The sequence below is a fragment of the Hyperolius riggenbachi genome, chromosome 4 (assembly GCF_040937935.1).
Source record: "Hyperolius riggenbachi isolate aHypRig1 chromosome 4, aHypRig1.pri, whole genome shotgun sequence".
Lineage (NCBI taxonomy): Eukaryota > Metazoa > Chordata > Amphibia > Anura > Hyperoliidae > Hyperolius > Hyperolius riggenbachi.
This window is the reverse complement of record NC_090649.1, coordinates 425,727,096-425,743,795: the sequence shown is the minus strand read 5'-3', so window position 1 is coordinate 425,743,795 and position 16,700 is coordinate 425,727,096. Positions and strand designations below refer to the sequence as shown.

The following is a 16,700-nucleotide window of genomic DNA, read 5'->3' as shown; positions in this document are numbered from 1 at the left end:
GCACCCTTTTGGATCTGACTAAGGTCTGAGTGCTAGCTTTTGCAACAGCAGACAAAGAGTAACTGACAGGCAGGTCCTATATATACTAAGAGCGCTTCGCAGCGCTGCCCCAGTCACTTAGCCAATCTGGAGCACTGCTGGAGTCAGCTGACCGGCTGATCAGCTGACTCCCCTTCTACTTGCATGAAGGTCCTGTCGCCTGGTGTAGCCCTCAGTCTATGTGCAACTGAGGGACCAGGCAAAACTCCAACATGTAACTGCACGGTGGAGGCCACCGGCTGAGACGCGGATACAGCTGCCTACAGCTGCCATACCGCTCCCCACTGCGGCAGCCTCTCCGATATCTATTACAGTACCCCCCCCCCCCCCCCTGAGGAGTGGACCCCGGACACTTCTTACATGGCTTCTCAGGGTGTAACTCGTGAAACTCTTCTTTTTAGCTCCTCAGCATGCATGCGGCAATCCAGCACCCAAGTTCTCTCTTCAAGGCCATACCCTTTCCAATGGACCAGGTACTGTACAGAGTTAAGCACCGACCGAGAATCTAAAATCTTCTCGATCTCGTACTCAGGTTGGCCATCAATTATCACAGGGGGGGGGGGGGGGGGAGAGGAATCCACATGCACTGCAGGCTTCAGCAAAGAAACATGAAATGATCTCACATCTCTCATGCTAGCTGGGAGATCAATCACATATGTCACATCATTAATCTTTCTGGACACAGGATATGGGCCTACAAATCTGGGTCCTAACTTAGGTGATGGTTGCTTTAAGGCCAGATGGCGAGTAGACACCCACACCATGTCTCCTGGGGAAAACTTCCACTCTACAGACCGCCTCTTATCCGTCTGTTTTTTCTGAGTCTGGAAGGCTTTCCCCAGATTCCTTTTAACTAGCACCCAAATCTCCTTTAATGCCCTTTGCCAATCCTCTAGAGCCGGAAAAGGGGAAGATGCCACTGGTATAGGAGAAAATTTGGGAGATCTCCCCGAAACCACCTGGAAAGGCGAAAAACCTGAAGAGGAACTCTTCAGATTATTATGTGCAAATTCTGCAAATGGCAGGAACTTTTCCCAATCTGACTGTGCATCTGCCACATAACACTTAAGAAATTGCTCCAGGGACTGGTTAACCCTTTCGGTCTGTCCATTGGTCTGTGGGTGGTAGCCTGATAAAAATGACAGGTCCATACTGAGCTAGTGGCAAAAGGCTCTCCAGAATTTAGATACAAACTAGACTCCCCTATCTGACACCACATTCTCCGGAATGCCATGCAGTCGGAAAATGTGCTGAATGAAGAGATCAGCCAATTCCTGGGCCGAGGGGAGTCCTTTCAACTGGTCGAAATGAGCCATTTTACTAAACCTATCAACTACCACCCAGATGACCGTCTTGCCCTCAGACCTGGGGAGTTCTCCTACAAAGTCCATAGACAAATGGGTCCATGGTTCACTTGGCACTGGCAACGGTTGTAGCGTACCTACTGGTGCTTGACGAGAGGGCTTATTTCTGGCACACACAGAGCACTCTCTCACAAACTCTTTGCAATCAAGTGCCAAAGAACACATCTGGCCAGTAGGTCCTGAGTTCGAGCAGCCCCGGGATGCCCTGCATTCTTATGGGTGTGAAACAACTGTAGAAGTTGTAAGCGAAAGGGAAGTGGCACAAACAGAACCCCCTTGGGGTTCCCTTCTGGGATATCCTGCTGGTACGGCCCTAGGCTAACCGCCCAATCCTGCCAGGTTTCCGTGGCTGCAACCACCAGTCTTTGAGGTACGATGGTCTCATGGTTTATGGCTGGACTGTCTCGGGCTCAAAACACCTAGATAATGCATCTGCTTTGACATTCTTACTACCCGGTGTATACGTTATAATATATCTGAACCTTGAAAAGAACAAGGACCAGCGAGCCTGTCGGGGGCTAAGTCTTTTGGCCCCCTCGATGTACTCCAAATTTTTATGATCAGTATAGACCGTGATCGTATGTTCTGCTCCTGTAAGCCAATGGCACCATTCTTCAAAGGCTAACTTAATGGCCAAGAGCTCCCGATTGCCGATATCATAGTTCCTCTCTGCTGGAGAGAACCTATGAGAAAAGAAGGCACAGGTATGTAGTTGGCCTTGAAGGCCAGAGCACTGAGACAGCACAGCCCCAACCCCAATCTCTGATGCATCTACCTCAACAATGAAGAGGAAGGTGACATCCACGTGTCTCAAAATGGGAGCAGAACAAAATAACTTTTTTAACGTAGCAAAGGCAGACTGTGCCTCTGCTGACCAATGATAAGTGTCAGCCCCTTTCTTGGTAAGGTTGGTGAGGGGTGACACTACAGAAGAAAACCCTTTGATGAACTTCCTGTAGTAATTGGCAATGCCCAGAAAGCTTTGGAGTGCCTTCAATCCCACAGGTTGAGGCCACTCCAATACAGCAGAATCTTTTTCAGGATCCATGGAGAGACCTGAGATGGAAATAATATATCCCAAGAAAGGGACTTTAGTGACTTCGAACAGGCATTTCTCTAACTTCGCATACAACGAGTTCTGCCTCAATTTCCTTAAAACAAACTTCACGTGTTTCCAATGTTCTGTTAGATTGGGTGAGAAAATCAGTATATCATCCAGATACACAAGCACAAACTTTCCCAGAACTTCCCTAAAGACTTAATTGATTAACTCTTGGAAGATGGCAGGGGCATTACACAACCCGAAGGGCGTGACCAGATACTCGTAGTGCCCATCGGGCGTGTTGAACGCCATCTTCCAGTCATCACCGTCCCTAATGCGTGCAAGGTTGTATGCCCCTCGTAGGTCTAACTTAGAGAAGATACTGGCATTGGGCACTTGAGCAAACAAATCGTCAATCAACGGCAGTGGATAACGATTCTTTACTGTGATCTTATTTAACCCCCGATAGTCAATACAAGGTCGAAGCCCACCGTCCTTTTTCTGTACAAAAAAGAACCCAGCCCCTGCTGGTGACCGGGAAGGACAGATAAAGCCCTTGTCCAAGTTTTCCTTAATGTATTCCTCCATCGCCAACTTCTGGCCCCAACAGATTATAAAGATGCCCTCTAGGGGGCATACAACCCGATCTCAACTCTATGGGGCAGTCGAAGCTCCGGTGTGGTGGGAGTTTCTCTGCTGATTTGGGACAAAACACGTCAGAAAATTCTGCGTACTGCACTGGCACCCCTTTCACCTGAACCTTGGTGGCGCAAACAGCAACTTTCTCCAAACAATGATGATGACAATGGACTGACCAGCTCTGTAGCTGACCTGAAGCCCAGTCGATCTGAGGGGAATGTAATGGCAACCAGGGCATACCAAGGATTATGGTAGAGGTTGCCATTTGCAGGACAAAAAACTGTAATTTCTCCTTATGTAGAACCCCTATTTCACACAACAACAAGGGAGTCTGGGAAAGAGGCTGTCTACACTGTAACGGAGAGTCCTCTACAGCTGTGATCAGAATCTGACGGTCTAACGGGAGTAAGGGAATCCCCAATTTTTTGACAAAGTCATAATCTATAAAATTGGCTGCAGAGTCTACGAATGCCTCTGTGGGCGTGGCCCGACCCTCCCAGGTAATGGAGCAAGGGAGGAGCAAGCGGTTATTATTTAGAGGTACCAGCGACTTACCAATGACTACACTTAGGCGGCAGCGTTTCTCGACTTTTTAGGACAATTCTGGACAATGTGATCCTCCTCAGCACAAAATAGACAGTCTTTCTGACCTTCTGCGATTATTTTCCACTTGCGTCAACCTAGAATGACCGATTTGCATCGGTTCGTCCTGTGGTGACGAGGGTGGAGGAGAGGCGTAGGAAATAGATCTTACAGCGTTTTTCCCACGAGTTAGTTTTTGATAGCGAAGGTGGCGATCAACCCGCACTGCTAATGAAATCGCCTCATCTAGGGATTTAGGCTCAGGATGCCCTAACATCAGATCAGAAACTGCATCGGACAAGCCTGACAGGAAACAGTCTAATAACGCATACGTTCCCCATCTAGCTGATACAGCCCACCACCTAAACTCTGCGGCATAAACCTCCACTGGATTACAACCCTGCCTGAGAGTCTTTAATTTCCTCTCAGCCGTGATAGCAATATCCGGATCATCGTAAATAACGGCCATGGCTTTAAAAAACTCCTGAACTGAGGATAAAGCCTCATGCTCTGCGTGCAGACTATATGCCCATGTTTGTGAAACTCCTGACAAAAGGGTCTTTATAAACGTTACCCTCTGGTTCTCAGATCCTGACAGATTAAGCCTCAACTCAAAATAGGATAGCACACAATTTCTAAAATTCTGAAAGTCAGATCTATGTCCAGAAAACTTTTCGGGTACGGACATGCACAGGTCCGTGACTGAAGGGGATCGCACTGCATCAGTAGTTGTTTGAAGTACCTGAGCTGAAAGATAACTGATCACTTTTCAGTAGCTGAACTGTTTCATACTATTTGAAAACATTTTTAACCTTTGCAAAGTTTTTCCAACTAATTTGTTTTTGTGGTTTATGCCCTCAGGTGGCTTAAAAACACCTGAACAAGAATCCGGTAAGTACAAGATTTGTGTATAAGACTTTGGCTTTGATAATAGAGCAGTCTGTGTTCCACAGTACCTGGTCATTAATAAAATGCCCTTTAAGCCACCAGCAGGCCAGAAAATACTCAGAACGATTTTGACAATACTTCACCTACATTTTGGTACTTTTTAAATTACAGAGTGCTGAAAAGTTATTTTAAACAGAGTATGAAAACAATCTCCTAGGAGAAAAATCAGGAGAAAAAGTGAATTGAATAAGATCCTATTGGTGTTAACCAAAAGTAATATCAGTAATATTAATCATATATATTCCTATACTTCAAAGGCACTCCAGTGATAGCCTTTAACCACTTTTTGTTCAGATGAAGTGAAAATAAGTCCCTGCTCTCTCCTCTCAACAAAATCCTAGATAACACTGTTTATTTATCTCTGAGGTGATAAAGAGTACACAGTTAAAAAGAAATGAAAGCAACCCCAACCCCCAGGAATTCAATGGCAGGGCTAATTAGTAAACAGGTGTAAAATAAACAGTCCAAGAGAAGACAGATGTAGGTTATATACAATGTGTTACTAATACATATTAAAAAAAATGAGCTGTTTCGTTAAACAGGAGAGGTAGGCAAATAACATTTGTGGGTTTAATGTACAATAGAACTGTTTACAATAAAGCTATAATGTATAAAATTGGATACATTATGTATTTTATCACTTTTTTTCCTTATTTTTTTCCTGAAAAAAAATTTAAAGATCATTTTGTTGTGATAATTATTGATAAAGTTATTGTCAAAGTAATCAGAGCTGAGCTGAACTGTAAAAACAACCAGGGTAGGGAAGTGGTTAACAACGTCTTAAAAAGTGTTCCAGAGGATGCTAAAGAAAGATCTATTGACTAAACAAGTGTGATAAAAGAATAACTTTACAAACCATATTGAAAGGGGAACTGACAAATTGATCCACACTACATATACAGTATAATGTAGTGCCAACCTTTTTTTTATCAATAAATCAGCAAGGATGCAATATATATAATAATTCTACTTCTCAGGGACAAAGTGTGTCAAGTCACGTTGGAGCCATACAATCATTTATAATTATGTCCATGGGAATTTAACAATCTGTAATCAATTAAGAGGGAACACAAATTGCTCACTGCATTTTGAGAAACACATTTTTCACTTTTTTCAAGAGGTCATTATTTCAATGATTAAGTCTTTACAATTAAAGATGAGTGCTATTATCTCTGCATCAATATCATCGCAAGCATGAATCTTCATAAATACATATAAAATAGATTACAAGAAATTAACATAAGTAGGAGAAATCCCCTAGGTGAACCAAGGATGTCTTAGAACGTAGTAGCCATCTGTATAGTCAGAGCAAGGTGCAAGTTGTAGATAGAGAGTGGAAAAAGCCTCTCTACTTACAGCAGGGCAAGAAGCATGCTTAGAATAAGCGACAGTATTTTATTTTACTTTAAAGCGTACCAGAGACATCCTAAAAGAAAGATTTGATACTTATCCGAGCATGCGCAGAAGACCCCGACTGACGCGCCAGTTAACGGGGCTGATTGTGGCTGAACAGAGGGGATGGAGGAAGCCCTGGGTAAGTATCAAATCTTTCTTTTAGGACGTCTCTGGTTTCCTTTAATTCATTTTTATCTTGCAGTGAAAACAGCGTTGTGGTTGTTGAAAGATTAATAACTGTAGCCATGACTTTCACTTTGTAGTAAGACTAGTCAGAAAAAGCCAGGCATTGGCCTCAATTCACTAAGATCATGCTGGAGATAATAAGGCAAGAGAAAACTTACCTTCACACAGTGAGAGAGTTTTCTTATCTCTTTATTCCTTAAGTTACCTCCTCTGTAGTTAAGTTACTTCCTCTGTAGTTAAGTTACCTCCTCTGTAGTTAAGTTACCTCCTCTATAGTTATTTTCACACGCAGTTAATTAACAGCCTGTCTTTAACGTTAGAATTCTGGAGTTATTTTAAGGATTGAACAGTTAACTTAAAGACAGAAGAGTAAACGTTAGGTTTGCCTGAGGTAAAAGGTTTCCTGAATGCTACATGCCTCGTCACAATGGTGTTACTATAGAAACGTTATTAAACACAGGAGATAAGCTTAGAGAAGTAAGGCCATTGTCTTCCTGCACAGACAACACCTTCTGCCTCTGGCAGTGCCATGTTGCTCCAATGAGCAGGGTCTGTCCCTACCATAGGCAATTGCACCAAGGTCAAGAATAAGCTGCCAGGACCCCAGGTCACGCCCCCCAGCTAACTATGCTCCCCAGGGCCCCCGAAGAGTCATTGACAGATTAGCGTCTCACCTGGTGGGCGCACCTCTCTGTCAGTCTGTGGCTCCATGCGTTTCCCATCTTAGTCCTTTCAGGAGCGCCTCTCCTTCCTGTACCAGCTCATGTTATTACGTAATAACATGCCATTAGTCACTGAGAAGATACCACAGAGGGAATGAAGTTGGGATCGCATGGAGCCATGGATTGACACATAAGTGCACCCGCCGGGACAGGTAAGATGCTCCATGCACTCCCAGCTTCATCCCCTCTGTCACATCTTCTCAGTGACTCAAGGCATGCTATTTCGCAATAATATTAGCCTGGTCATAAAGGAGCGGCACCCCCGGGAGTACGAAGATGGGGAGTCGATGAGGCCATGGACTGACAGAGAAGTGCACCCACTAGATGAGCCGCTAACCTGACAAAGACTCTGCAGGGGGCCCCAAGGACCATAGTTAAGTACGGGTGGTGACCTGGGATGGCCTGGCAGTGGGTTCGGGGGAGGGGGGGTTGTCATTATTCCGCTTTAGTGAATCGGGGGCTCAGGACAATTATGGGTTGGGTCTATTAGGGGGGCACCAGGTTAATTTTACCCGGGTACCACTTTGTAAGTAGAACTGGCCCTGCCAGTGAGTGAGCATCTCTTTTATGCATATTGAGTGAACTTTCATTAGTAGTTATGACTACTACTTGGGATGTCCAGTGAAAAGGTTTTTTACTGCTGAAGCTGCATGCATCTTGCACATAAATAAGCTAAGAAAAGAGGAAGTGCTCCGTTGGATAGCTTCTTAAGTAAAGGACAAGGAGAAAAATGTGAAATTGTGTGCTTACTCTTTTGCTTGCCTTCTGCTTGTGGCTTTTCTCCGCACTAGTTACACAATAACAGCAACTTTCTGAGTATTTATAAGTTAGGGCCACAATACAAAGTTACAGAGATTTCTGTTCATTGAACAAAATGGTTTAATTTATTGCATTCTATGTACCTGCTAGAAGGCATAAAGCACATGTGTCGAACTCCAGGCCTGGAGGGCCAGATCCATGCCAGTGTTTAGGATGGACTGAGAAAGAGAGGAATGTGTTCTACCTGATGGATCACACCTTTCCTGATTCAGACCCATCATTCATTTGAGCTGTATCAAAAATGTGTGAGGATCTCGGCCCTCGTAGGACAGGTTTGACATACCTGGCTTAAAGTGTAACCGAAGAAGAGGGAAACCTCTGGATCCTATATAGGCTTCTCATGTCATCCTCTAGTCTGCAGTCGCCAAGGAAGGACCCCCAAAAGATTACAGACAAGGGCTTGTCGGTAATCACATTGGGTCCAGGCGACTCTTCAGGCACAAGCCGTGCCATACTGTGCCTGCACAAGTACAGCCGTACCTATACACTTAGCTACTGTGCAAGTGAGGCTATGCTTACACAGGTGCCGCATGGCCATGCTTGAGCCTGAAGAGGAGCGTGGCCCTGATGTTAAGCTGTGTCCCGGGCAGTGACAGGGGACCAGAGGACATATTTAGGTAAGTACTTACTTTTTTAATGTCGTGATGCTTCGGGTTCTCTTTAACCTCACTTCCTGTCAGAATAGGAATTGCTGTCAGAATTGGAATTGAGGGAAATTTTCCCACATGGGGACATAGACAACAGTAGAAATGCAACAGAGGTTATAACCTTTTCAAATACATAAAAAACTAAAATAACTAGTGTCAGACTTAAAAAAGTATTTTTTTTTTCAAATCGCTGTTTTTACATCTAACGTTCACATTATTTATTTTTTACTCAGATGAAAATTTAAGTGATAAGAAAAAATCTGAAACTATTGGTGAAGGTGAGTGGCAAAAGAGACTGATTGCTTCAGGCAATGGAAACAGCCGACTGTGAAATCCATGGTGCAGTGCTATGATTAGAGATCGTTATTTACCATACATGCAAATAATTTTGTTTTGCACTAATGTAAATCAGTTTGGAATTTGGAAAATCAAATCCACTTTATGTTCTATCTATCTATCTATCTATCTATCTATCTATCTATCTATCCTGTTTAAAAGAAAATCAAACATTTTGAAAAAAGTTTTAAAAAGTTAAACATTTCTATGATTACAGATGCTCATATAGATTTGTCACGATGGGAATATTATCCCAAGATATGAATGAACAGGAAAAAACTGTGCACTCCTGGTTTATGACTGCCAAATAAAGCCCGGTCTTAATAACAGGAAAGTGTAATGGTTAAAGAGACTCCCTGAAGGTCTCCGAAAATTCAGCTTTTTTTTGTTCAACATTATTGCCCTAACTAAAATGCCGCTTCCCAGAGGCTGAAATCTAACGAAATCCCCTCAAACTCCCCGCGGGGAGCGCTTCCGTGAGAGGCAGAGATTTCAGCTGCAGCCCTGCCTCTACATGCGATCATCAGCGCATATCTCCGCCTCCGCCCGCCCCTCTCAGTCTTCCTTCACTGAGAGGGGCGGGGGAAAGGCGGAGATAAGTGCTGATAGACACGTGTAGAGGCAGAGTGGAAGCTGAAAGCTCTGCCTCCCGGGGCAGCAAAATCCAAGACCAAGAAAGTCGTGGATTTTGCAAGGGGAGTTTGGGGGGATTTAGTTTTAATTAGGGCAATAATGTTGAACAGCTTTTTGCAATAAAAAGCTGTATTTTCGTAGACTTCAGTGTTTCTTTAAGTGATCTGCTTCTGACACAAAAGATCTGGGCTTGTAATCTTGGATTTTCCTGTTCAGTAAGCCAGCACCTATTTAGTAAGAAGACCGTGGGCAAGACTCCCTAAAACTGCTACTGTCTACTGAGCATGTCCTAGTAGAAGTTCAAGTGCTTTGAGTCTGCCAGGAGAAATGTTATTTGTCTTGTTCTTAACAAAGACTTAAACTGAAGACTGACTTGACCCTTTCATTTTTTTCACAACTGAGTAGAAGTGAATAGCTAATCAGGATTTATGGGTAGGGTGGAGGCCCACAATGCATATTAGATTACTGTTTCTATTGATGACAAATATATAACATAAAAAGGGAGGTAATTGCTTACCTCACCAGAAGACTAGGACACCAGGTCAACTGGATAATTATTTATAATTATTTATTGAAAACAAGTTAAACAACTAGACAATGGGTCGTGGCACACTTCCTCAGGTAAATATATAGTGCCTTAATCGTACTAAAAGTAGGGTATAGTCACCTCTATTAGTGTCCGCTTTATGATCTGCCCTGTTAACACTAGATCTCTCCTGATAAACTGAGGCGTACATGAGCTGGACGCGGGGTGGTAATTTACATTACTGATGATTTACTATGCACTTAACCAGCACCCATTCTCACTTGAACCATCCCCTTCTATTGCCTAAAACTAACTCCCCCAACCTAATGCTTAACACCCCCCCCCCACCACCACCACCACCACCCAGTGCCTGACACTAACTCCCAACTCTGGTGCCCAAACAACTGCTAGTTTTATCCAAACAGTTACTAGTACCGCATCAGGCGCCAATGCTAAGTCAACCAACTCACATGGGTAGAGAGAGAGCAAGTGTCCTGGGCCAAGCAGCACCAGTCCTATATGTGGATGAACAAATGACTCCTGCCTCCTGCAAATGCACAGACCAAGCTTATGCCCTTCACATAGGTGCTGAGCCATTTAATGTTAGATATATGACTTGTGTGTGTGAGGTTTGCGCCCTCCCACACGGGCACGCACACACATATACACACAAACGCGTGCGTGCAGTGCACTTGTCTCACTGTTGAGGGAGAGAGGCCTCTGCTCCAAGTTTGTTTCCCTGGCAATAGAATGGGGAACTTGATCAAGGAGTAACCAGACAGACACACGTTTCCTGGTGGAAAATTACAAGAGGTCTGTCACAAACACAAAGAGTTGCACTGAAAAAAGTTCAAGTTAAGAATATTTTACAGAAATACGTTTTATACAAAAACACTGTTGGTTATATTTAGGCCCCTGCATCTGGCAAACGGGATTGTGGTGTGGAAAGAAAGTTGAATGTATTGACTGGTACACAAACGTATTTACCCCATGCAAATGTTTTCATTTCCTGTTTTCCACAGACAATGATGGAAAGACAGAATCTAGTCAGCCAGCAGGTGAGTGCATGATTGCATCAAATGAGTGGAGTGTGCATTATGTGCATTTGAAATTTGGAGTCGTCGATCCAAGACAGACAAAAAAGTTGATGCAAAGATTATACGGTGTGGCAGGCAAATCTCTCCAGCATGGGTATAGGTGGATATAATATGTATGACCTGTATGACACCACACACAAGGGGAGAACCACGTGGTTATTACCGGAGAGAGGAGTGCTGGGGTAGATGGATGGAGGTAGTTCTCCGATATATCCGATCCCTTAGCAATATCTATAAGTGCTTTTAACTGCATGCAGCAGGAATAAAAACTGTACATTGTACTTAATTAAGGACTATAAAGAGACACTGAAGCGAAAAAAAAATTATGATATTATGATGTGTAGTATGTGCAGTACAGCTAAGAAATAAAACATTAAGATCAGATACATCAATCTAATTGTTTCCAGTACAGGAAGAGTTAAGAAACTCCAGTTGTTATCTCTATGCAAAAAAGCAATTAAGCTCTGCGACTTTCAAAGTCGTGGAGAGGGTTGTTATCTGACTATTATTATCTCAATTGTTATTGAACTATTTACTTTTTCTCTGCTAGAGGAGAGGTCATTAGTTCACAGACTGCTCTGAAAGAATCATTTTGAATGCTGAGTGTTGTGTAATCTGGACATATTATAGAATGATGCAATGTTAGAAAAAACACTACATACCTGAAAATAAAAATATGAGAATATTTTCTTTGCTGCTAAACTGCTAGTAATTATTCATAGTACACAACCAATTCATTATATCATATTTTTTTTTCCCGCTTCAGTGTCTCTTTAACAAGGTGTATGATGAACATGAGGACTGACTATTGAATTACTATTATGCCTGGTACGCACCAAGCAATTTTCCATCAGATTGGCGGTCAAATTGATTATTTCTGAGAGGTCCAATCTGATTTCTGATCACTTCTATACATAATGGATCAGAAAAACAATCAGAAATCAGATCGGATCTGTCAGAAATAATCAATTCAACCGTCAATCTGACAGAAAATTGCACGAGGTGTAACAGGCATTAGAGTTCGTGGGGAAGGTGCAAATGTGAATGAGTTACAGCATAATAAGTAGCAGACTTTAGTCTTGCGGTTATCTGTTGAGCATAGGCGTGGTTCTTCTCTTATTAGATTAGAGCCAGTCTCACACGACTACACAAACTTTTTATGTTTTGAGATTAAAGCACGCTGGGAGTGAGAGGTATGGAGGCTGACATATGTATTTCCTTTAAACAATTTGCCTGTATTTCCTGCTGATCCTCTGCCTCTAATACTTTTAGTCATAGACCCTGAACAAGCATGCAGATCACTTGCTCTGACTGACTTCTGACTAGATTAGCCACATGCTTGTTTCAAGTGTGTGATTCAGACACTACTGTAGCCAGAAGCATAGCAATAAGGGATGCAGACGTAGCGACTGCACCGGGGCCCCTGAATCAGAGGGACCCATTAGAGACCCACCTTCATCCATCTTATTAGCTTTTCATTGTTGCTATGCTGGTAATGAACACCTCTATATGTGCATTGCATAGTGGTGAGATGTACTTACCCGGGGGGGGGGGGCTTCCTCCAGTCCCTGACCGATATGTCCCTTGCCGCAGCTCCGGCATCCCCTCCATTGGAATTGCCGATCTCGCCAGGCCAGCATCTGCTGCGCCTGCATGAGCGCCGCTTCCTATCACATTCACATGGTCTGGAGTGTTCTGCGCAGGCACAGAACTACTGCGCCTGCCCAGTACACTCTGAACCATGTCATCGCAAACACGAGCAGTTCTCGCACAGGGGGGGGGCTTCCTCCAGTCCCTGACCGATATGTCCCTTGCCGCAGCTCCGGCATCCCCTCCATTGGAATTGCCGACCTTGCCAGGCCAGCATCTTCTGCGCCTGCATGAGCGCCGCTCGCTATCACATTCACATGGTCTGGAGTGATCTGCGCAGGCACAGAACTACTGCGCCTGCCCAGTACACTCTGAACCATGTCATCGCAAACACGAGCAGTTCTCGCACAGGCGCAGTAGATACCAACCTGGCGAGGTGGGCATTTCCAACAGAGGTGACACTGGAGCTGCGGCAAGGGACAATATCGGTCAGGGACTGGAGGAAGCCCTCCCGGGGAATTAGATCTCATTTTCTCTGTATTGCCTGATGTTTTCTTTAACTATTTCCCCACTCTGATTACACCCCTCTGACACTGAAACTGTCCTTGGTAGGTTTTGGGGCTTCATATCAATAGAGAGCTTGCGGCCCCATGTAGAACTCACATTGGGGCCCCAAGCTCTTCAGCAACACCATTGACTGCAGCCAAAGAGATCAGCAGGACTACCAAGCAACTGGTATTGGTTAAAAGGAAATAAATATGGCACCCACCATATGCCGCTCACTTCAAGTTCCCTTTAAGCAAACTGTATCAATGTGAAAAGTAGGAAAATCCAAAAATTGCTAGTTATTCAAATTTAGCATAGAGGTTTTGTTATAAGATGCTTTTTATGTTTGGTGTTCTCAGCAGACAGTGATGGCTTGAAAGGACTTGGTTCAGAGCCTGGTGAGTACAATGCTTCACTATGTATTCATGTATATCTCTGCATTTACATATGTGCATTTCAAATGCACATTCAGTCTACGTCATTAATTTCTGCATGACTACTGTAGTTTGCATCTATACATGTTTAAATGCACAATTTCCCACATACAGATGAGTTGTGAAGATAATGGGTATTTTAAGTGCAGGTATGGAAGCAGACAGGTGTGGATATCCCTGTCTCACAGGATTCATGCTAGAAACAGTTTTGAATTTATACACAGTTACTTATGCGCATATATACTGTGGTATAACTATAAAATCTTGGGTCTCAGTGCAAATCATACTGGAACCACAGAGATTTCCACTGCCTGCCACCTCAGCATTTCTTCTCTCCAGCAGGGTCGGTGCTACCATATGGGTAAGGGGCTCCAGCATCCATAGGGACCCCCAAGTGTTTGCCACCACCACCCCACTAAATTATCTCCCTCCCAAACCCCACTCCTACAGCAGCATTACAGGGGCAGTGGTGACAGGCATACACTCGCCTCCTCTGAGCTCCAGGCATTGCAGGTCCGTTTGTCATCTCTTTAGTGTTGCTGCTCTGCACTTCCTGCTTCTCTGCTTGTTGTGAGAGACAGGAAGTGCAGAGTAGATACACTACAGAGAGGACAGGCAAGACTTCTAGTCCCTGGAGAACCTGTCACCCCTGCCTCTATAACTCTTGGAGGGTCTTTAGGGGAACCTCTGACTACAATAAGTGGGGGGGGGGGGGGGAGTAAGTGCCAGGGGGGCGGCCCTGCTCTCAAGCCACAGTGAAAAATGACTGAGCACAGAGTGGGCATAGTTTATGAATTACTACGGTTATGAAAATACACAGTGGTAATCATGAACATTAAAATACACAAAAAGAAGAGATGCAGTTGCTGATACCTAATGCCATATAACATGGCCTTTAAAAAGGCACCATAATGACATATAATAGTGCTACATTATTCAGACACATTACATTAATCAGAAATTATGCTGGTTTTAGCATCAGAGAAACACTTCCTGTAGGAGGTAACTTAACCACTTGAAGACTGTAGGCTTACACCCCACTAGTGACCAGACTATTTTTTTACAATTCAGGCCACTGCAGCTTTAAGTGCTCGCTGCAGGGCCGTACAACTCAGCACACAAGAGATTCCCCCCTCCTTTTTTGCCCACCAACAGAGATTTCTGTTGGTGAGCTCTGATCGTTGCTGGGATGTTTTTTTATTATTATTTGTTTGTTTCTTTTAAATACATTTGCCTATTTTTTTTTCTTTCATTTTGATTCAGGCATCAACCTATGAGAGCCGCTCGCTCTTGTGCCTCCGAAGGGGACAGCCGAGAGACATGGCTGTCCCCTGTACAGCGCTGCCGTAGATCGCAGCGCTGTACAGTCTAACAGTCTCCTAGTTGGGAGACTGATGACGGAGTGGAGCTCTGTCATTCAAGCGGATGAGCGCACATCGGTGCGTGCAATCCCCTGCAAACCACGCCCCAAGTACTTAACGCCAATTGGCGTGATGCGGTCCTGGGCGTGACACGGTCGTTAGGTATCGGCGTGACATGGTCGTTATGTAGTTAAAGAGGAACGTCAGCCTAAACAAACATACTGTCATTAAGTTACATTAGTTATGTTAATTAAAATAGATAGGTAATATTATCTCTTACCCACCATGTTTTAAAAGAACAGGCAAAAGTTTGATTTAATGAGGGCAGCCACTTTTTTGGTTGAAAGGAGGTGACAGGGAACATGAGACACAGTTCCAACTGTCCTGTGTGCTGATCACCCCTCCCAGTTGCTAGGCAACATGAATAACAACATAGGAAATCCCATCATGCTTTGCACAGCATCAGGGAAAAAAGCCCGGGCAGTTTTCTTTGATGGGTGGAACTTAGCTAAAAATGCAGCTAAAAATGATGCTTTGGTAAGAAAAACAAAGTTCTGATGCCGTGAAACTGTTAAAGAAACACCAAGCCTTTTCAGTTCTGCTGAGTAGATTTTTAGTCCGGAGGTTCACTTTAAGGTCTGAAGTGATAAAATAACTCTCTCACTGTGAAAACCTATCTCTACACCTTAATAAAGCAAGCTTCCTTAGTGAATTAACACTGAACGTACCGATCGATGTGTGGTGATACATTTTCTCTTGCCTTATTATCACCAGCGTGATCTTAGTGAATGAAGGCCATTTTATTGACAATGGGGGAAAATATCACCTGGGAGAAAACACGGGAGAAATAAAATAATTGCATATGGCCCCAGGTGGTGTTACTGCTCACTTTGGAACACACAACAAATATAAATCCCACAGTGATGCACCTTGCCAGTGGTAAAGATGTTGCCTCCTGCGATAAATTAAAGAATGAGCAAAGATTTTACAATGGGCAAACTCTGACTAAATAATTTATAAAGTACCCCCCTTTGCAATCATTGTTGACTTTTGTTCAATAAGTTTACGGCAAAAAAAATAGTTTTATAAAGTAATATACAGGCAGTCCCCTACATACAAACAACATTTTTTCGGTGTACAAAATATACACAACTGTTATTTTTTTAATTACTTTATTGTTGTTGTTACGTGTTAGAGTATTGTATAAACTGTTATAAGTACAGGTGGTCCCCTAATTACTTATTGGCATGTTTTTAAATAGGATTTCATTTGTACTTGATTAGCATTAGTAGCAGCCACCCAACAATTCAATATAATTAGCAAAGTCCCTCAAACACGGAGTAATAGGACATGCTTTGTGAAAGAAAATGCAACACAATGTGAAGGTTGTCAGCTTGCTACCAAGTGTTAAGCTTGCTTTTCAACAGTGTATTTACAAATCGCCTGCACCCTTTTATAAAAATATAACATTTACCATTTTGCCTGCAATTCTGTGTATTGGATGCCAAGGCTGACCTATGTTCATGAGAGATGGGATAGCGTCTAAAAGCCTCAAACTTGTTGTCACAGTGATGGGCTAACTGGTGAGAGTTTTATGATAGCAGCTATGTACGGTAAGTTTTTTTGAGCAATACTGCTAGAAGGTAACTGTAAACTTAGTTTATAGTGTGGGCTGAGTTCAGGTCTACTTTAAGCTGATTTATTTAACATGAACTGAAAAATCAGCTTTATACATAGATAAAAACAAAACAAAGTTGTCTTGAGAGTCTTTACAGTGCTAAGAGAACAAGTGCC

The 16,700-nt window shown here is 43.4% G+C and overlaps 1 protein-coding gene across 5 annotated transcripts in view; it reads left to right on the top strand.

The window, feature by feature from the left end:
* MACROD2 (mono-ADP ribosylhydrolase 2) overlaps nucleotides 1-16,700 on the top strand; it is a 3,010,403-nt gene that overhangs the window by 2,829,122 nt on the left and 164,581 nt on the right. For 3 of the 5 annotated variants that reach the window (XM_068232461.1, XM_068232456.1, XM_068232459.1), the window contains 4 exons: nucleotides 4,528-4,557; nucleotides 8,617-8,661; nucleotides 10,901-10,936; nucleotides 13,471-13,509. In XM_068232461.1, coding sequence (XP_068088562.1) covers nucleotides 4,528-4,557; nucleotides 8,617-8,661; nucleotides 10,901-10,936; nucleotides 13,471-13,509 — 150 coding nt within the window. The remainder of the gene's footprint in view (nucleotides 1-4,527; nucleotides 4,558-8,616; nucleotides 8,662-10,900; nucleotides 10,937-13,470; nucleotides 13,510-16,700) is intronic. The other 2 variants (XM_068232457.1, XM_068232460.1) reach the window with 2 other exon arrangements.